Genomic DNA, 23,015 nt, shown 5'->3' with positions numbered 1-23,015 from the left:
ATAATGTGTGTGTATTTCTTTTGTTCTTAAAGGTGGAGGTTTGGGATTGGTGGAGAACGTTACCGAAGAAGTTCAGATGCTTAAAAACAGAGTGGAGCTCCTTGAGCAGGTCAGAAACACACACACACACCCTCAGGACACATCCTACTTCAAACGACAGGAAACTGTAGCACGTTTGCCAAGAGAGGTTATTGGTTCAAAGCCTCACTAATGGTTTAATTAAAAGCAGTAGTCAACCTCACACATCACAGGTTCTGAAACATAACATACAGATCCAGGTCTTAACTGTCTTTGTTGGTCGGAAAAGAGTGTGTTTGGCAGATATTGCTTGTAAAGAATAGTTTGTTTTTGTTTAGTCAATGCTACAGAGGTATTACATAGTCACATTATTAACAACATTAGTTGCCAGAAAAAAAGTTTTATTAATTTCAGTGCTTTTATATATTACGTTTTCAGCTCAGCACTTCCAAAAGGTTTATGTATAATTTAAAGTAATTTAGAAATGCTAATAAATAAGTTAGCACTCATAAACAAAACAATATTCACATACTGCAAAGTATGTACTGTAAAAACTCTAAAAAGGTATGCATTATGTAAGGATAAAACAGAAGTTTAAAACAGTAGTATGCATATTAAATTTCATGTTCCTCATTTGGTGACAAGCAGTTTTCACCTCAGAAATAAATGTTTCTTTTTATATATTGTAATGATAATAATAACATATTTTGATGATAAAATATAGAATATGCTGCTGCAGGCATAAGTCAAGGCTACTGCCAAAACATGAACATAAATACAGTTAATATGAATAGGCAAATAATGAATAGGCTCCAAGCTGCTGCAAGGAAAGTAGGGAGAACCCCCTAGCAGATCTAGGCAGGTGGTGCTGGGGAAGGTGGAGGACAAATTCCCATGTCGCAATGTGCAGTTCAGGGCAGAAATAAATAGGTTTCGTAGATAGAACAAGCAGATTGATTGGTCAGACAGATTGCCTAAAGCAACTGGCTTTAAGAGAACCAATCAGCTTCTTGGAAGAGTTTCATGATGTATGTGTATATATATTAGGGGTGCGACGAGATCTTGTGCCTCGTGCCGAGATTTCTTGTTGAGGTGAAAAACTCTCTCGTGATATTGCCATGAAATAAAAACCATTTAATTCAGTTGGATAACGGTCACTTCAATCAGCTCATCCAACACGAGCTGCAGAGTCATATGTAGTGCAGCATGAATCAGAGTTCACTGATCATGTGACGAGACCATGGCGGAGGATTCCTTGCACAACAGAGCCTAAGCGTCTGACAAATGTCTTATCTTGTAGAATGCGCGCTCAGCACCGCCGCTCCCCATTCAGAGTACGAGCGAAAGCGAAAGTAAAACGCGAATGCACATGCAAACGCGATTTCAATACCCCGCATTTTCAAAGTGACTCCCTGATGCATGCAAATATCTCCTAATATGAAAGCTATCGTAGGTTGGGCTGTGTAGTTGTAACCATCTCTTAGCTCTGTATCATGCTTAAAGAAAAAATTGGCCTCTATTTGCACTTTGAATATTGAGAGAGTGCTTTGATTATGGTTGCTCTTATTGTTTGCACTTAAGACAAAGAGAAAACATTCATTTTTATTTATACTGCTTTCATTTCTGTGATCAATTTGTGGAAAGGAGTTCAGTTAGGAGGTCTGAAGAGACTCATATGAAATCATACAGGAGAGAAGCCAGTCAGTCGAGTTTGTGGCAAAACCTTTTACAGTGTTTGAGTATTGTTTTCTTTTACTGCATATGATTATTCATACTCAGAAAGTAGAACTGAAATGACATTCATTACAACATTACAAGATGATTAGTTTAATCATTAGTTTAATTAAATATTTTAAATTAAGATCAATAAATGCTGTAGAAGTGTTGTTCATTGCTAGTTTAACTAACTGTGGTTAACTAATGTCAACAAATAAAACCTTATTCTCATATTTGCCATTTGTTTAATATTTAGTCATAATTTCAATGTCCTCAAATGTAAGAATACCTTCCTCTCTCTCTGTGTAGAAACTAGAGATGGTTCTGGCTCCCTTCACCACGCTCTTCCCCTTGGATGGTGTGGGAGACAGTAACAGCTTCCTGCCTGAGAGGACCAACTTCCTGTCGCATTCTCTGCAGCAACTAGACCGTATCGACTCGCTCAGTGAGCAGGTCGGATTCCTGGAGGAGCGTATTGGAGCCTGTAAGCATATATTTAAGTGTATGAAACTTATCTGTACAATCCGCTTCAATAGATAAAATAACAAAAACATCTTATGTGTGTTTTTATTAGGTGCCTGCCAGGAAAACTAGATGATCATTCAAAGATGGGCTGGATCCAAGTGAAACCAATATCTGATGTCTAAATGAACAACTGCAGCACTGATCAAAGGGTCTGAACCATTTTAACATGTTCAATCAACTCAAAGAGCATGAAGGGAAGCACAATGTCAAACTTCTGTTTGGCCAAAATGGAGTTTTATGGCGGATGACCGGGTGCTTTGATTGTTTCGTAATGTTTTTCAGTGTATTTCTCACATTTAATCTTGGTGTAAGTGCAGCTGTATGGTCTCTCCATGTGTAAGTTTGGTATGTAAATTTATATATTTATAATTCCATGTTCTTCTCCTGAGTATTTCTATTGTGGGAAAAAAAAAAAAAAAAAAAAAAAAAATTGTATTTTCTTTTTTAAAATACCATTTTTTTATGTTTACATTTTTTTTTTAAATAAAATTGCTTAAACTTTAAATGTTTGAGTGTGTTGTTCACAAAGTTTACAATTTGTACAAAATTTTGTACTGTATATACACTATTGCCAAAAGTATTGGGACACCCCTCCAAATCATTGAATTCAGGTGTTCCAATCACTTCCATGGCCACAGGTATATAAAATCAAGCACCTAGGCATGCAGACTGTGAAAGAATGGGTTGCTCAGGAGCTCAGTGAATTCAAGCGTGGTACCGTGATAGGTTGCGACCTGTGTAATAAGTCCATTCATGAAATTTCCTCACTACTAAATATTCCACACTCAAATGTTAGTGGTATCATAACAAAGTGGAAGCAATTGAGAACAACAGCAACTCAGCCACAAAGTGGTAAGCCACGTAAAAATCACAGAGCGGGGTCAGCACATGCTGTGCAAGTGTGCAGAAGTCGCCAACTTTCTGCAGAGTCAATAGCTACAGACCTCCAAACTTTGTGTGGCCTTCAGATTAGCTCAAGAACAGTGCGTAGAGAACTTCATGGAATGGGTTTCCATGACCGTGCAGCTGCATCCAAGCCTTACATTACCAAGTGCAATGCAAAGCGTCAGATGCAGTGGTGTAAAGCACGCCGCCACTGGACTCTAGAGCAGTGGAGACGTGTTCTCTGGAGTGACGAATCACGCCTCTCTGTCTGGCAATCCGATGGGCGAGTCTGGGTTTGGCAGTTGCCAGGAGAACGGTACTTGCCTGACTGTATTGTGCCAAGTGTAAAGTTTGGTGGAGGGGGGATTATGGTGTGGGGTTGTTTTTCAGGGGTTGGGCTTGGCCCCTTAGTTCCAGTGAAAGGAACTCTTAATGCTTCAGCATACCAAGACATTTTGGACAATTTCATGCTCCCAACTTTGTGGGAACAGTTTGGGGATGGCCCCTTCCTGTTCCAACATGACTGCGCACCAGTGCACAACGCAAGGTCCATAAAGACATGGATGAGCGAGTTTGGTGTGGAGGAACTTGACTGGCCTGCACAGAGTCCTGACCTCAACCCGATAGAACAACTTTGGGATGAATTAGAGCGGAGACTGCGAGCCAGGCCTTCTCGCCAACATCACTGCCTGACCTAACAAATGTGCTTCTAGAAGAATGGTCAAAAATTCTCATAAACACACTCCTAAACCTTGTGGAAAGCCTTCCCAGAAGAGTTGAACGCTTATATAGCTGCAAAGGGTCGGCCAACTCCATATTAAATCCTACGGATTAAGAATGGGATGTCATTAAAGTTCATGTGCACGTAAAGGCAGGCGTCCCAAAACTTTTGGCAATATAGTGTATTTTGGAGAAAAAAAAAGTTCCAGAAGTTTTCTTAATTTGACAATCTTCTTTTTACTATGGAGGCAAAACAGTCTCAAAATTAATTTACAAAATATGCCAAAATATGCAAACAGTAATTCAAAAACCCATAATTAGGTTATATAATTATATATATATATATATAAAAAATCCAGATGCATTCTGTAAGTTGTAACTTCTTCCTGATGTCAGACTCCAGTTTGAACAATGTAAGGCGGAACACCGTTACTGATAACCAACATTTTGGCTGCGTGAGATTCTCCAGCTTTGTTGTTGTTGAGCAACCAAAGCACGAGCTGTTAAAGTTCCGCCCTCTTCTGGAAAGGGGGCCGGGAACAGCAGCTCATTTGCATTTAAAGGGACATGCAAAAACAGGATCGGGTTAGTCACTTAGTTCAGATAGGTAGGGTTAGGGTAAGGAGATAGAGATTGCATTGTGTCAATGAATGTCCTCACAAAGATAGATGTACATAAGTGTGTGTGTGTGTGTGTGTGTGTGTGAAAAACAAATGAAGAGATACACAGATGACATCAAGAACAAATCCTAACATTCCTATTGGAAAAACAGACGATTTTATTGACTCTTTGTCCTAGATGTTCTTAACACAGGTCGCATCCAGATTCTACCACAATCAACATTTTTATATAACCATCGTCTTAAATGACTTTACAGATTTTACAATGGGCTTCAGTTCATTTGTGTGTCTGGTCACCATACAAACACAAAGGACCACACACACGCACATACACACACACACACACACACACACACACACACGCATACACAAGGCTGCCCATGAAATGTCTGACAGGTTCATCTAACGGATCTTATAATCAGAGCTTTTACAAGCTTCACTTGTTTTACATCCTTAATAGCTTTGGTGAAAATCTCACAACACCTTGTACACACTTTTGTACATTGATTCGTGTACGCAGCACGGTTTTCAGTTAGCAGGGCAAAAATTACATTGAAAACAAAGGAAAGGGGCTTATAAAATCTGTGACCTAATACACAACATAAAAGTATTCAATAATTGCATCAGTGTTTAAATTTATACTACTGGTGGTAATAATAATAATAATCACTCTGCCTAATTTGGACATTTAGCAATAACCAACTCAAACTTTTCAAATCCAAGTTCTGAAACGCTTTCAGCTCAACAAGCCATAATAATGTAATGTGTACAGTACAGACCTCTTAAATAATATTGTACATATTATATTAAGGATGTTACACATTCTTAAACAATAAGAACCGCAACACCAAGCATTAAATATAAGATTCAACAATGCAGCGCAATTAGAAACGTCTTTGAAATAATTACAAATATTTAATTTCCTGCAATAAGCTGGTGATACAATCCGTTTAATAAATAGGTGTTAAATAATTGGTCATTCTGAGATTAAATTGTGAACATTTTCAAATATATTTCATCATTTTTCATATGGACTTCCTTGGTAAAACTTAAGGTTTAAGATGAAGTTTAATATCTGATCTAAGAAGGATCTGCGATTTTCTAGAGCGCCATCATGTTTCTATATGTCGATATCCACTTAAAAAAAAAAAAAAAAAAAAAAAAAAAATAATATTACAAACCTCAGCGATTTACATTATAATAATTTCCTGGGATCATTTTATAGCAGGTGTTTTGATGCTCCCATCTGCTAACAAATGTAAAATTAATTAAGATTTTGAGTTTGTCCTTCAAAAGTCTGAATAATAATGACTCTTATACACATTTTAGTCAAGTTGGCTCCTTAGATTATGCCATAGTCTATATAGTATGTTAGATAATACTTATTCCATCAGTTATTATAATAATAGTTCACTTGTAAATGGTTTCTACTTTAAACAATAGGACTGAACAATGTTAAATACATTTTTAAGAATGGAAAATCTGTTGTTTTGTAACATGAAAATGAACAAAAACAAAAGAAATGAGCAAAGCACTGAACTTAAGCCAGCTGGAACGTATTTCTATCCTAAACACTAATCAAACATCTTGATCACAGATCAATAATCAATAGTGTTTCTCACAATATTCTAGGCTGAGACACTTTTGACACATGGCACAGGAAGAAGCCGCACTTGATAATGCTGACAATGGACCTGTTCGTTAAGATTTCGATGACAAATAAGGAAACCGAACTAACAAGCAGCGCACAATCTCTTTGCATTTTCCAAAATCCTTGGTTGTGATGACACAAAAAGCTTTACTCTGGAGTGTATAGGACATTTCCGAATTAACTTTTTGGTCAAAAGTTTTTCCTTTAAATCAACTATCTATAACAATAAAGGGCATCTTTGAGTGCTCGCACTGGAAAAATACTCTGGCAACCAATACGAAAACAGAACAAAAACAACAGAAATAAAACAAGCACAGATGTTCGTCACCGATTTCCCATAATGCAAGCAGAGTACCTCGAGAAAAAGCGACCTACACAAACCAACGAAATGAGTCCTTGAAGATCAGTGAAAAGAAGAAAAACATAGAAATTCAAAAGGCATGCATGTCGAACGCACATCCACAATGTTCTCAGGGCGTCGCTCCAAAACTCAACCCGTCATCGACAAAAGCAGTCCGACGTCAAAAAGGACACGGAACAAAGCGTCACACCGGGCGAGGTGAAAAGTCACCGCCCCTCCCCCATAAAAACACTGTTCCGCTGCTTAGCGCCCCCCGGGAGTCCAACGGGAGATCAAAACTAGGCTAAGATGACACCTTCTGTGTGTAGTCAATGTGAATGCTTATGTGTTTTGTTTGTATGGACATGTGTTCCTGCTTCATTAGGCCATCGTAGAGGATACCAAAGCGCCTGGTTGCCATGGTTACCGTCACCACGGCGAAGACGACGACGTAGTCTCAAGCCATCCTTGCTGTCAGAGCGAATGAAAGGGCGCGACAGCAGCAGAGCGCTCAGTGGGTGGACGGCCCGTTGCACTGGGTGGCTTGGCCGGAAATCTCCAGGAAGGCCGAATGCATGACGCCGAATGATTGGTTGGAGAGCGCTGTCACATCATCTGCCGTTAGTCCCTTTGTCTCGATCTTTGGAAGGATTTTCAGAGTGATGGTTCCTGTTAGAAACAGTGTGGAAATGTTCATTACAGTCATCAACTGTCAAAATGTTTTAATTCATGTTTTAAAGTGTAGAAATTGCTTAATTTGATGTTTCAGCAAAATATTTGTAAAATATTTAAATATGTGAAATACATCATTTTAATACATCATTTAATTGTTATATTTAACATGAATTAAACCATTTTAAATATTTTTTTTATATTTCGCACACACACACACACACACTATATAAATAAATAAAAAATAAATATTTATATATATATATATATATATATATATATATATATATATATATATATATATATAAATAAATAAATAAATAAATAATCAACTATTAATTTATTTAAAAATTCAAAATACGTATAAAATAAGCTAATAATTATTTAAAATGGTTTAATTCATGTTTAAAAATATAGTTAAATATAACAATAAAATGATACCTTTTCAAAAGGTTAAAAATATTTGGCAAATATTTCTATACTTCACATATATAAATAAATATTTTACAAATATTTTGATGAAACCCCAAATTAAGCAATTTCTAAATGTTCATTACAGCCATAATCATCATAATTATCAATAATAAAAATGTCTCACAATGCATTTCAAGGAATAGTTAAAATAATTCACTAAATATTAAATAATAACAACAACAATTGAAATTTCAGCTTTCAGAGGACGTGGAATAAAGCGCATCAGTCATATGGACTACTATTTTGACGGGTTTAGATTAAATGTTCTATTTAACATCTGATAAATGGTTTTAAAATCCAACTGTTAACATGTACGTTACATTCTGAATATGTATTCCATTACGTTGCCAAATATTCAGCGGAATATTGATCCAAATAATTGGCAAAATATTACAAATTCAATATGCAGCATTTTACAGGATTTAATTTAACTTTATTTATTTTAAATTCATATTATAAGTTAAGGTAATATTGTCAAAATAATAAAATAATATTGATTACATTCACATTTTCACTGACTGCATACATTTTGAATAAATTTAATAAAATTTGTTACATTTACTCATAAGTTTTAAAATAATATAGTCACTGATTACATTAATACAGAAAATATTCTTTTCAAAATAACTGCAGGATATCCCAGTGTAATAATGTTTGCTGATGAAATCAGTATTTGTTTAAATTTCAATATTTAATTTCAATTCATTTAATTTCAATAAAGTATAATCAAAATTTGATCAATGAAAATACGCGTCTTGAATTCATTCAGTTGCGTTAAATATTACCTCAACTTTTGGCTGCCTGCTCCAAGTGCCATAAAAAACAAACTGCTTGTACAATAAGTTTATTTTTTGGAAATTCACATTTTTAGATTTTAGAAATCAGAATAGGGGCATTAGTCTAGAAACAAATCATTTCACATACTGTGTTTTCATTTTTTCATACTGGAAATGACTCGAAACAAATTCCATACTGTGCAGGAACCCAGTGTTTCTCCTTAACATACATCTGTAATGTGCATTACCTGATTTGAACTCTTTCTCTTTTCGTAGGTAGAAGTTACTGTAGGAAGAGAACACAATGGGTATGATGGGAGCCTGAGAGAGAGAGAGAGAGAGAGAGAGAGAGAGAGAGAGAGAGAGAGAGAGAGAGAGAGAGAGAGAGAGAGAGAGAGAGAGAGAGAGAGAGAGAGAGAGAGAGAGAGAGAGAGAGAGAGAGAGAGAGAGAGAGAGAGAGAGAGAGAGAGAGAGAGAGAGAGAGAGAGAGAGAGAGAGAGTAAGTCAGCGGGGATTAGAAACGCTCTCACACACAAAAATATCATCAGACACAGACTCAACTATCCTCCCAGACTAATAATAGATGCGGAGAAGTGGTCAGTTCTCATGACGACACCGCTGGACAGTGTGTGTGTGTGTGTGTGTGTGTGTGTGTGTGTGTGTGTGTGTGTGTGTGTGTGTGTGTGTGTGTGAGAGAGAGAGTGAAAGTGTATATGCATAAATACACACACATAAAATAACATGAAAAAAATAAAAATAAATAAAATAATATGAAATAATCCACTACTAATTTCTTTTAAAATTAAAAAAAAAAATTTGTGCTGTCAAAGATTAATCATAATCAATTCTAACATATATATATATATATATATATATATATAAACTCATGTTAGATGAGATTAATCGATTTGACAGCACTAAAAAATACATATAAATTGACATACATGGTTTAATTCATGTTTAAAGATGTAGGTAAATGTAACTATAAAATGATAAATACATATTAAATTGCATTTTAGGAGGTTAAAATATTTTGCATATATTTTTATATTTTACATTTTATAAATCTATACATATAATAAAAAAAATAATTATGTACATTTAAACTAAAGAAATATATAAGAAACATTGACAAACAAATATTTAAATATTTAAAATGTTTTACTTCATGTTTAAAAATGTAGTTAAATATAACAATAAAATGATAAATTAAACATCTAAATATTAAAATGCATGTACATTTTGCATGTATTTCATATTTCTATGTAAATATTTTACAAATATTTTGCTGAAACCCTAAATTAAGCAATTTCTACTAAACTTCTCTAAGTCTAGACCAGGTATAAAACCCTGTCAGGTCACACATGGCGTAGGTGCATAATGCCAAATTGCAAAACACAGATCAAAGATAAGAAAACACATAGACTATTCACATATTTTACCTTAACTAATGAGAACCATCAGAGCTCCATTAGTCTGGTCTAGATTAAGTGATATCTGTCCGCCTTAACTCACATGCTCATCTGGTTTTGATTATGATGGCCTGCCATTTTTATATCAGTATGCATCATCATCATCATCATCATCATCATCACCACCACACACACACACACACACACACACACACACACACACACACACACACGTGTAGATGCTTGATTTAAGTTCAGAATAAAGTAAAATGACTATTAACTACAATTACACACAAACTCACAGCCACATAAACATACACACTTTCTAAAATATTCAGTTTTTAGCACAAATTGATGTTACCTCACATGAACTTATTGCGTTTAGAAGCATTTCACATTTCTAATTCATTCCACCTGCTCTTTACACCAACTACAAGTCAACTCTGAGGGGAAAAAGCTGTCAGAAACCCTTTCCTGCCCTTCTTGTTTTGTCTGTGATCTCATCTGAATCTCAGTCAGGCTCAAATATTTGGCTATTGACAGGTTTGTGTCAACATTACAGCAATTATCCAAAATATTTTGTTGTGGTCATAGAAATGTAGTTTTAGTATTTCACTTTTAATTGAGAGAGACAGGAAAGGCTGAAGTATTGTGGTTAGATTAGCCTTAAGGCTTTGTTAGCATTGAGCATAATCTATATGCTGCTAGTGCACTCCTAAAAACTGACAAAATAACATTTGAGCAGATATATGCATTTAACATGTACAGTTTTCCACTTCTAAGAAAATAACCAAAAATATTGATCACATCTTGTGTTTAGAGGCATGTATGATTTTTGTTAAATTAAATGCCTTCTAGATTGACAACAAAGTTTTATTGACAATAAAGTGGTTTAGCTATTACAAAATAAAAAAGAGAGGCATTTCTTTGATAACTTCCTGTTTCGAAAGGGAAAAAAAAAAAAATAATAATAATTCAGCATATTAGAATGATTTCTGAAGGATCATGTGACACTGAAGACTGGAGTAATGATGCTGAAAATTCAGCTTTGTCATCACAGGAATAAATTACATTTTAAAATATATTCAAATAACAAACAGCAATTTAAAATGGTAATAATATTTCACTTTTTTCACATTTTTTACTGTATTTTTGATCAAACAAATGCAGCCTTGGTGAGCAGAAGAGTCTTTTTCCAAAAAACATTTAAAAAATCTTAATTAATAATTAATAACACAGTACATACACACACATATACAGAAACAACCTACTTTCCCATACAAAATAAAGCCTATAAAGGGAAACTGGAAGTATTTTAAGTGACCAAACTGCCATTAGTCCACAACAAAAATAATCAAATTTTATTCACAAGCCTCAAGAAAGGAAGAAATGCTGAAGGAATGTTTCATGTGGCTTTGAAAATGTGCAGATCAGTTGCATAAAAGTAAATGTTTCTATGTGGCTGCAGCAGAACACCACAGGAGCCGAACACTAAACAATATAACAAACAACGACTCCCTCTGGTGGTGAAGGTAACACACAACACCTACATGGGTAAAGCCAGTCTCCCTTACGACCTCTGACCCTGGCCCTGACACAGGTTTCATGGATTAATGAGGGACCTTTGAGCTCAAACTTGTTCAGGTTGTTCCAGGTAAATTGCTTAAGCTTTGTACTTTGCACCTACATGTCAGGTTAAATCAGGTCAAGTACAAGGAGTCTAGGAAGTTCTTATCCTTGAGTTTCAGAGCTTTATTTAAAAACACAAAACTGTTCAGGAGGAAATTGTTTTGTTTTGGTCCAAGTCTACTGCATTTGACGAGAAAATAGTGTTGAATGATGAATTGACAAGTGGTTTGCCTTAAAGTATATTAAAAACACCATATAGACATATAGGACCCTATAGCAAGTGATTTTTGCTCGTTTCAGCCCAACGCAGTTATCATTTTCACATCCAGCGCCCACGGTGTTTAAATAGCAAATGCACTCGCACCCATCTGTTTGCCCATGCACGCCGCTGGTCTGAAAACGAGATGTGTTCAGGCTCATTGTTGGCATGTTGCTATTTTGAGGCAAATGAAAACGACTGCACCATAAAACTTGGTCTAACCTGTTTTTTTGTTATTTAAAGCGTGCGTTAGTAATATGCGCCTATATGCGGGTGTATAACGCGCATACACTCTGCTTGTTACACACACAGGGCCGTGCAACAGCACACAAACATGCCAAATAATAAAAATAAAAAGATTACAATGTATTATTGTGTACATAAAGATAAAAATGTCTACATGTCATAATGGATAGTCATTACATGTATCAGAATTACCTATTTGCAGTATAGACGAATGAAATTGGCTAATTATTTGACCTATTGTGGCAATACACACATGTATTTAACTTGACTCTTCAGGTTGAGGGTGACTGTATTCCGCCGTGTAAATAGCAATCCGTCATGGTGCAAGCGCACCTGACTTTTAAAGGGAACGGGACATGAGACTCTGATTGGTTTAATGCACGATACACCCAAAACACACCCATTTCTCATTAAGAGAATACAAACAACCCTTTTAGACCATACACCTGGTGCGCTGGCCATTTTTTCTGTCATTAAACTAGCAAAAGTAGATTCGGACACGCCCTAAGTGCACCTGTACCATGCGCTTCAGACCATGCATTTAGATCGTTAAAATAGGACCCATAAACATTAAAAACTTGATTTTCACCACCGGTGTTCTTAAGTAACACTCACCTGTGCTTGAATGGCCAGATGAAACGCTCCCTTTTTAAATGGCAGAAGCCCGCCGTTCTGATTCCGTGTGCCTTCTGGAAACACCCATAATCGGATCTACAGAAAGTTTAATGTAAACACAAAATGAGATTGTTTACAGCACCCACTGAAAATGACTAACAAATAATATACAGATGGATGATTAGATGCAAAGTACCAAACCACAATTTGGTATGCAAAATATTACAATGACATCATGCTGTTAGAATGTTTGGTATTAAGAAAACAATAGAAGTATTTTCCAACTCATTTTCTCCACCAGGATTTCAAAGAATTCTTCATAAACAGTTCTAACTTCAAGACACAACATCACATGAGAACAAAAACAACATACTTTAAATGCATTATGCAATATTGCAATAATGCAATATTCAAATACACTACTGTTAAAAAGTTTAGGGTTCGAACTCGGTAAGAGTTTATGCTTTTGAAAGTAGTCTCTTCTGCTCACCAAGACTGCATTTATTTAATTAAAAATACAGTAAAAACAGTAATAAAAACAGTGAGAAATATTATTTTAATTTAAATTAACTGTTTTATATTTGAATATTAAAAAAAAAAAAAAAAAAAGTAATTTAATCCTGTGATTCAAAGCTGAATTTCCAGCATCATTACTCCAGTCTTCAGTGTCACATGATCCTTCAGAAATCATTCTAATATGCTGATCAATGTTGAAAACAGTTGTGCTGCTTAATATTTTTGTGGATACATGATACATTTTTTCCCAGTATTATTATGTGAGAATAGTTCCAAAAGGAACAAAAATATCATACAGACCCCAAACTTATGAACGGTAGTGTATTTATACAACTATATAATATATTTGAGACATTATGAAGACCTTAGCTGCATCCGAAATTGCACACTTCCCTTCTAAATAGTGGGCGAAAAACAGTATGTGACAAAAGCAGTATGTCTGAATTCACAGTACTAATAACAAGTAGGCAAAAAAACCCCACATGACCTAAGTCTTCCGGCGAGATATTGAAGTGTGCGTATGATGGACACTTTACTATCCCATGAGGCCACGGGAGAAGATTTGTGAATGAAAGTGAAGCAACGCAACTGATGCTGGTAGGTCACATGATAATGACATGGCGAATGTAGTACGTCCGGATTATTCATATTACATACATTCATACTATATAGAACACACTTTTTTAGCGGCCGCAAAGTAAGTACTTATTCAAAATAAGTACCTACTCAAGAGAGTATGTGATTTCGGATGCAGCCCTTGTCCTGATATGTTTTCTCTTATGGATTCATGGGTAGTGTAGTTCTTCACCCAAAATTTAGCTATTAAATATGATTTTTTTTAATTCGTTAATGAAGAAACTATGCCTCAGTAGGAGCATATACCATTAATTAGCATGGATCAATTTGAGACAATTTATTTTATCTCAGTAAAGACAGACCTTATCGGCCAACATGGTTTTAGCAGCATCACTCATGACGTTCTTGGCGTCTCTGGTCTTTTGGCGGTTGATAAAGACGATTCCTCCCAGCCAGCAAATCATGCCCACCGTCCCGGCCCATATCAGCTCCTTCTTAGCTATCATCGTGCAGCGGTCCGGCAATATCTCCATCATGCCTGCAGAGATGAGGAGAGAATCAGTACAGAAAGACTGGTTGCACAAGCACGATCATGTGACATCTGGGTGTGCATGTAGAAAGAAGTGAATCCATTCATGTCTGGTCATGTTGGCAGAGCTCTTTAAACAGGATTTTGACACACAGAGCTTGTTTGCCATGCCATGTTTTGATAGGTAAGAGTGGTAATAATGGTAATAACAAACACATTGAGTGTTGATTGATTGTGTGTATTAGTTCACCTAGCACGTCGAGTGATGATTGGTGGTTAGAGATGATGACGTAGGGTCCATCTGTCTGTAGATGCTCCCAACCGCTGACCTGGTAGCGCAGACCCAGGAAGTACTTCACATGACGAACCATGAACCGGATTACCCTAAAGGAAGTAAAAAGACATTGTAATCCAGAATACGACTAATCACCGTCACTCAATCCTTCTTCACAAATATGGCTTCTATGCCTCTTTCAATGCAAAGAATTATTCCACCGTTTTATCATTCACCAGGCAAATATAAAACGTTTTAGTAGGGCTTTTTAAAACATTAAATTCTAATTAATTAACATTAAAAATCAATTTTTTTTATTTTTACCAGGGGATCCCCCTCTGAATTGCGATTGGGCTAGTTTTGAGTAGTGATTGGGCGGGTTTTGTTGTGAAAACCTGGCAACCCTGGCCTCAGTTCAAGTGAAGTGGCATTAAACTGATCATCTCTTCTGCTTTACTACTAGTTATAGCATGAAATGAACATGAATGAACATCAGAAGGTATGTTGAAAGATACAGTACAACTTACTGAAATGTTTCATGTCTCATGTAATTGCTTAATCAGTGTTTCAAGCACGGAAAGAGATCAATAAAATAGCTTGTAAAGTATGTCAAGTAACATTTACCTCAGAAAAGCCATTCGGCAACCATAGCTTGATAGCTAGCTAAACAAATAAACACTAGAGAGGAGCATTTTGCTAAATATATGCACTATATTACATATCCGTTATATTTTTTACTTAACCTCTTCATGTTTAATATGTTTGTATAAATCCATCATTAAAACAAGTTATCATCAATTGTTCAAACTGTTTAAATGTTTACATTCCAGAAAAAAACAAGTTGGAGTAGAAACATAATTAAGTTATATTATAATACTATTATAAAAACTGTCTTATGTGCAATTTAAATGTTTGTATACAAATCAGTTGTTAATTTAAGTTTTTTTTAAATATCACAATATTACAATATCCAAATGAATTGATATTGAATCAAAGTCATAATTGAATCAAAATGCATTACAAACTTGTGAATCGAAATCGAATTGAATCATGAAATTTGTGTCAATGCCCGGCCCTACATTTTAGTAATAAATGTAATAGCCCATCAAAATGCACTTTTTTTTAATGTATCTATCATGTCTGCAACATAATGTTTTTCAAATCACTAGCTTCAAGTACAAGCAAAAAGTAGATGGAAACACAAATAAGATTCATCAAGCACTATGTAATTAAACACATTTTCTGCATTTCAAAATGGTTTGGTCATAAAGTTTGTTTTAATCTCTAAAAACAACAACAACATGTTAAGACAAACTAAAGTCACCAAGATTTTGTTTATCAGTGCAATAATTACCTAGCTAACATGTATGAATGCACCTGTTTGTGTGTAAAAGACAGACAGGGTTATTAGAGTTAACTACAACTAAAACTATTTTGTTAATTTGAAACAAAGCTGAAATAAAATAAAATATTAGATGGAAAAACTTTAAATGAAAATTAGCTGTTGCCTTGGCAAACTGAAACTAATTGGCATTGAAGAACTAAAATGACTAACTGCAAACAAACAAAAACAAGTAAAAAGTAAAACAGTAATATATTTAAAAAAAAAAAAAAAAAGACAATGAAAACTGAAAGTATATAAAAAAAACAGTATAGTCAGTATAGTAATCATACTAGGTATTATTCTATAATCTTCTGGATAATTTGATGTTTACTGTGATGTTGCGCGATAGAACAGAGAGATTACAGATGCGGTATCTGTGAGACCTTTGAACACATAAGAGCTTCATATCAGTAATGTGAATAAGTGGAGCAAATGCGGGCAAAAGACATTTGTGGTTATGTAATACCGCAGCTGAAGAAAGAGAGTCAACAAAACTCACTTCATTCAAACAATTCAGGAACCTGAAAGACGATAAACTGAGATGGATTTATGACTGTGAGTTACAATGAATCGTGATCAAATACTTAGTGTTAGTGGTTTAGTACAACACTTCATCCACAGTAATAAGTACTAAACAACAGTGAAGCGATGCTTGACTTAGCAAACACTAAATCTAAACATTTACTGTTCATTTGATTTTATTTTTCTCTGGTTCATCAACGCACCAAAATGCACGTCTGTTTCAAGTTTGCACAGGCATTCATTTCAGCAATGCTTTGACTTGAATCTTTGTGCCCATTACACGTCACCACAATAGTGATGGTTGTGAAATTACCCAGAGGGTTTGAGTTTTGACATGTTGTGAATAGTAAACAACAGCTCTCTACACAGAGATCTTGATCTTAGCAGTCACCGCATGTGCGTTTTGTAACACGTCTTTGAGACAAGAATCTGAGCCTGTTCTGCAATAAATCTGGACTGTGCAATGGTTAATTTAGATTTATTTGAATTGGTTTAGCTTAATGATCTGAAAGAAAGAAAGTGTACCTTGGAGTAATACATAAACACCGTGGTACAGAATCATGCTATTTATCAATGCATTTGCATCTAATACTTTCACTATAACACCACTGTGCATTATGCTTTCTTACTCAAACAAGAATGCCGGAAGTTAGCATCACCCTGGTTCCCTCGACAAAAACCCAAAAGGATTTTTCCATTGGCTTTTGCAGAAAATAAGCTCTGTGACTAACAAAAGTTAAGATTCCCACGATAATCTTCACAAATGAACACAACCTTCATGAATTTAAGCGTAAATGCAATCAGCAGAAGAAAAAAGGAGGCGGGAACTGGGGAATGTTCAACGTAACTTTAGTCATACAAAATAAACAACAAAGCAAAAGTAACGCGGCAGCCCCTCATGGACGACTGCAGCATAAACTAAAACAACAAAAAAGCCCAGGTCTAGACCTCTTGTTTTTCATTGATGTTACTCCACAGCAACTACTAGATTTATCCACTAACCATTCAGAAACGTCCAGTTTCATTCTAAAAGTTGTAACTCCGGTTTGAACAATGTAAGGCTGAACACCGTTACTGACAATCCTCATTTTGGCTGCGTGAGATTCTCCAGCTTTGTTGTTGTTGAGCAAACGAAACGCGAGCTGTTAAAGCCCCGCCCTCTTCTGGAAAGGGGGCCGGGAGCAGTAGCTCATTTGCATTTAAAGGGACACACAAAAACAGTGTGTTTTTGCTCACACCCAAATAGGGGCAAATTTGACAAGCTATAATGAATGATCTGTGGGGTACATTCTGGGGACACCAGAGACTTACAGTACATTACATCTTGTAAAAAGGGCATTACAGGTCCCCTTTAAAAGCATATTCCATGAAAATTTTAGTTATAATAGTTTGCAAGAGTGCAATGAGTTTATCTGTTCAACTGATGTTCCCGACAAGCTCTGTATAGTTCTATTTAGACGCTTGTTAGCAATCACCTTTTACAAGACATATAAAAGCTTTAATTAGAAAAAAATTCACAAGAGGGTATTTCTGATGTATTTTAAAATCGCAGAATAAAATGTGAAAATATCTTGAGCTTGTTCACCACAGACTTTATTTCAAGCATTTAACCAAAAACCCTTAAAAAAACCCACTGACTTCAGGACAATGGAACGAAAGCGCTAAACCGATAACATTTCTAGGTTTTGGCCTAAAAAAAAAAAAAAAGTCATGCCTGCACTCTCCTCCCCCACTCTATAACCACCAGCTATGGAACTGCACACATATTTTATTTGTTACTACACGCATCCTAAATAAACTCTGTTATCACAAATGTCAACCTGTGCTCTGACACGTTGACCTAATACACAAACACAAAGGAAGAGTTTAAACCCTGCCAAGCTTGGTTGTTATCATAGATCTTAAACTTCATGAGTAGCTTATCAAGACCTGAAGGTTACTACGGTCTTTTTGAGATATTTATTTTCTCATCATTTACCCTCATGTTATTTCAAACCTGTATTACTTTATTTCTACTGTGAAAAATAAAAGGAGATTGTCTGAATAATGCACAAGCCAGGGTTACTACAACTAAAATCATAAAATCATCTTCTTGTTTGAAAAAAACAAAAACAAAAGTTAAAATATATTAAAAAAAAAATTATTTCAAATAACTGCAACATTTTTCATTCTCATTTAGTTTAACTTGATGTACTAAAATAATTAAAAACTAAAATGAAATTACATTAACTTGATAAAATGATAAAAACACAAGACTAAGACTAACTAAAATGAAAATGGAAAATTCAAAAATAAAAACTAATTAGACCAATAGGTCTAAGGTTATGGAGTTCAAATATTGTTTTAATAAAGTTGCGAACCTTACACATAAATGCACAGTTAACATCAAAGTTAAGAACCAAGAAGAAGAAGAAGAAGAAATTGACACAACAAAAATAACGGGTGAGAAAACGGCAGTTAAAGATATATAGTACAGAGGGAAGATAATCAATGAACAACAAATAAAAATTGTTCCTCATCACATGGCTTGGAATATACTTTTTATGGTACTTTTGTGTCCTTTTAGAAGCTTTAATGCTCCAATCTGCACTCATTGCAAGCGAATAAAAAGATTTCCTCCTTTTATGCTACAAGAAAGAAAGAAAGCCATACAGGTTTGGATTAACAGTAAATGACAAAATTTTTGGGTCAACGTTTTAACTTGATCAAATCTGTCCTCTACCACCTCTATCTCTAGTAGCCTTGTCAGCTCTCTCCTTTCACCCAATAAGTTTGGCATCCTTGCATCACCTCCCTGAGTGGCTCAATCACTCTTTCCTATCACACTGATAAAGAGAGAAAGAAAGAGAAAGAGAGAGAGAGAGAGAAAAAGAGACAGAGAGACAGAGAGAGAGAGAGAGACAGAGAGAGAGAGAGAGAGAGAGAGAGACAGAGAGAGAGAGAGAGAGAGAGAGAGAGACAGAGAGAGAGAGAGATCCAGATAAACTTAAAAGAGAAGAACAAGACTGATGCAACAAGACACCACCCATCGTCCCCACGTCATGTGGTGTGTTGGGTTAATATGGGTGTTAGGTCATCCTGACTTAATAGCCATGACCAAAACACTTAAGCTTGCATAAATTAGTTTCCACATATTTGCCACGATCAGATTATAGTATGTACAGTATTTGCACACATGACAACACATGATAGTCGAGGTACAGTAAATCTACACCAGCAATGACACATGAGATCACCCTATCCTGGCGTAATTACCGGGTAACGTCGCACCCCCACATTCAAACACGGTCCTGAACAGACCTGCTCATCTGGACGAGTTCACCTGTGAACTACATGGCACTTAATCACTAAACAGGTGGTATAAAATATCAGTGAACTAAAAACTTGGGATAGATGATTGTGTTTATAACTGCAATAAATGGGTTTCTGTTATTCTATGGTATCCAGTGAGTTCATTGTACCCTGCGTGTGAATGAACCGACTGTTATGAAGAGTAGAAATTGTCTAGTTTTTAGTGAGCATGTGAAATGGTCTCTTTCAAAGTTATTCAAAAGCTGCAGAACACCGTAACAGGCGCTGACGGGAACTTTTGTGCAAATGCAGTCAGACCTCAGGTCTCCAATTTTCATATCCCATGCACACTATTAGGGAAGGCCACAAACACAAGGTTGCTTTTCATATCACATAAGAGATCCCGTCTATGCCGGTATGTATGCAGTTGACATTACAAACTTGGCATGACCTATAAGTGTGACAACAAGGCATACTTCATACTCAATTTTTTTAATAATTAGCATGCGTTTAGATTTTATGGCTACTTAATTGAGATTAAAAAGGTCACACTCATGGAGAACTATATAGAATTTCCTGAAAACATTCATATCAATTGTAATTTAACATCTTGATATCGCTCAACACAATGATTTTGCTATATTTGTGAGGGCCAAATTGCTAAAAATTACTTCTGTCGATGATCCCCACTTGTAAAAATGCTTTAATAAAGGACTAAATGTCCTATTTAAATGAATGTTCTAGGTTCAGTTCTATATTAAGCTCACCACAGGAAATTATTTTGATTCACTCCTCAGTTTGTAACTTACAATGGGACAAGGCATTCTGGGAAAGTTTAAAAGTAGAAATGTAAAGCTCACCTTTTGTTAAAGCATTTCTATACATTGTTTTCATACAAAATGTGATTTATTTGAGCTGTAAATCTAAATCTTTCTTTTAGTGTCGGGACTACTTTTCTAGGAGGATGAACATTGTTGGTGGAATTTCAAATTTGACGCAATAAACCAGTAAATTCTTTAGTAATTTTTTCTTGTGTTAAATTACAGCACAGGTATGGTCACACATTAATTTCAATAGGAATCCATGTGATCTGGAATTTGGAATCTGGAACACTATTGACAATGGAACTTTTTGGCCTGAGAAATTTCGCACCACGTAGGAAAAAACAGTCAATGATAAAAATCCACCCATAAATCATAAGCAGTGTCTGAAAATACACTGTTCCAGATCTACCCAAGCCCCGCCCATTACTGGTAACAATCTGCCTATTAGCATAGATCCCACCCTGAGTGAGCTGTACATAGTACGCCAAGTTTATATCCTCGCTATAGTACCTATTGATATAATGTCTGCGCCACATAAACATTACAAATGTTCTGTTTTTTGATGTACCAATGAACATAAGAGTCTCCCTAGACTCCCAGCATCTAAGCCACTGACAGTGGATGAATTAAGTTGAATAAAGTTAACTCCACAACTACATAAATGCCTCAACTAACCATTCAGAAAAGTCCATTTGCATTCTAAAAGTTGTAACTTCTTCCTGAGTCTCTCCATCTGTTAGGCCGAACACCGCTACTAACAATTTCTGACATTTTGGCTGTGAGAGATTCTCCAGTTTTGTTGTTGAGTATCCTGTAAAGGCTCCACCCTCTTCATTTGCATTTAAAGGTACACACACAAAAACTGTGTTTTTTTTGCTTAAATAGGGGCAAATTGGACATGCTATAATACATAATCTGTAGGGTATTTTGACCTGAAACTTCACAGACACATTCTGGGGAAACCAGAGACTTATATTACATCTTGTAAAAAGGGGCATAAGAGGTCCCCTTTAAATAACTAAATAAAATAGCTAACATCAAGAAAACATATTTTTAGGTACTTGTTTTATTCTCTTTCGTTGAACAAAACTACACACACCCACAACATCACAATTAATTTTAATGTATTGACAGCCCTAGTTTCTGTTAATCTATTTAAATGTTGACTTTGACAGTGGGGGACCTTTGAGACACTGTGTGGCGATCCGCCGTTCTAGAACGTCCGTTACCATGGCAGCGACATTCTAGACTGGTACGGAAGGTTTCAAAATGATTTTCGGCGCGAACATTGATTCTAAACTGATGGCCTGGAATCCGCAATTCCATCGATCAACTGTCCAATGTGTGGAACGTGTGTGAGCGTTGGTTTAATCTAGCACCATCGACCAGGATGAACTCTGCTGTACCAGCTGAGCCATGAAACCAATCCATCATGGCCTCATTAATACAAATAGGAAGTCTTAGATCAGACAAACTAGAGCATGTGTAACTAGCAAAGCAACCTACATCCGTTTCACAGGTTTCCAGCACAGCATCCGAAAACAAACACACGCTTCGGTCCGCCATCTCTGGCTAAAGCAGATAGCACGCGCTGCTTAAACACACACAAGTGGGACATGCACGCGCTCTAACAGCATATTTACATTATCTTGTGTGGATAAAACACACGGAGCTTAATTTATGCATGCATCACTCTGATTTCGTGTTAAATATACAATACAGAGGCCTGTATGTGTTCTCGCGTGCACTGTTCTTAGCGAGCTGGCTAAAGATTCACTGCCGTGATCCGAACATCTGTCCGGGGTAAACAGATGCAATGCATTCCGTTACAAATGCATTCATAAAAACATGTGTGGGTACATAAACGAGCTATTTACTCATGCATATGACGTTAAATGATGTTTGCAGCAATGTGTTCCAGTCTTAAAATACAACTTAATCTATATTACAATGTTTCTTTAGCCAGATTTTTGGTGTAACATTCAATAACCACATAAAATTACAGCCCAGTGTCCTGAATCAATGCTCGAGTTTATAATATTGTGTGACTTGCGTTGTTGACAACTTACCTCATATTCTCAATGTCTCTGCCGCCGCTTTTGAGAATGCAAATCGGTATGGTGAAAACGGCCAGCAGCATCATGTACGCCACATAAAAGCACTTTTTGAAATAGTAAACGAACGTGCTGCTGGTCCATAACAGGAGCGGGAGCACCAGCAGCACAGGCAGCATCCACACGGCATCCATACCCGCGACCAGCGCCTCTTTCTCGGCTGTCGAGAAATGATAGAAGGCCAGCGGTGTGGAGCGGAGGGAAGACCGTACGGGACCAACTCTGAGCCGAGTCTACATCAGACACCACGTCCAAGTCGCACACTTGAGCAACTTTACCGATCCTCCTGCTTGTCGTTTACGTAATCTCACGCAAATGCTGTGGATGTCAACAAGAACCGGAGGTTTATGGAGAGCAAGGCGCGGGTTATCCACTGAGCGCTCTGAGTGTAACCTTTGGCCGTGTGTGAGTCACTAGCGGTGTTTGA

General features: G+C 36.2%; 2 protein-coding genes across 3 annotated transcripts in view; one reads left to right on the top strand and one right to left on the bottom strand.

Annotated features, from left to right (window-relative positions):
- The window catches only part of egfl7 (EGF-like-domain, multiple 7), a 20,440-nt gene extending 14,785 nt beyond the window's left edge, over positions 1-5,655 (top strand). For both annotated transcript variants that reach the window (XM_051877453.1, XM_051877454.1), the window contains exons 7-9: positions 33-109; positions 2,044-2,218; positions 2,309-5,655. In XM_051877453.1, coding sequence (XP_051733413.1) covers positions 33-109; positions 2,044-2,218; positions 2,309-2,328 — 272 coding nt within the window. In that variant the 3' untranslated portion in view covers positions 2,329-5,655. The remainder of the gene's footprint in view (positions 1-32; positions 110-2,043; positions 2,219-2,308) is intronic.
- Positions 4,625-23,015, bottom strand: agpat2 (1-acylglycerol-3-phosphate O-acyltransferase 2 (lysophosphatidic acid acyltransferase, beta)). The gene is made up of 6 exons (XM_051877455.1): positions 22,544-23,015; positions 14,430-14,563; positions 14,013-14,188; positions 12,559-12,654; positions 8,646-8,718; positions 4,625-7,144 (listed from the first exon to the last, which is right to left on the bottom strand). Exons 1-6 carry the CDS (start codon positions 22,720-22,722, stop codon positions 6,987-6,989), a joined length of 816 nt encoding a protein of 271 aa, XP_051733415.1. The 5' UTR covers positions 22,723-23,015; the 3' UTR covers positions 4,625-6,986.

The sequence above is a fragment of the Ctenopharyngodon idella genome, chromosome 21 (assembly GCF_019924925.1).
Source record: "Ctenopharyngodon idella isolate HZGC_01 chromosome 21, HZGC01, whole genome shotgun sequence".
NCBI classification, from domain to species: domain Eukaryota; kingdom Metazoa; phylum Chordata; class Actinopteri; order Cypriniformes; family Xenocyprididae; genus Ctenopharyngodon; species Ctenopharyngodon idella.
Note: the sequence above shows the minus strand (reverse complement) of the source record. Positions and strands in the feature narration are given on the sequence as shown.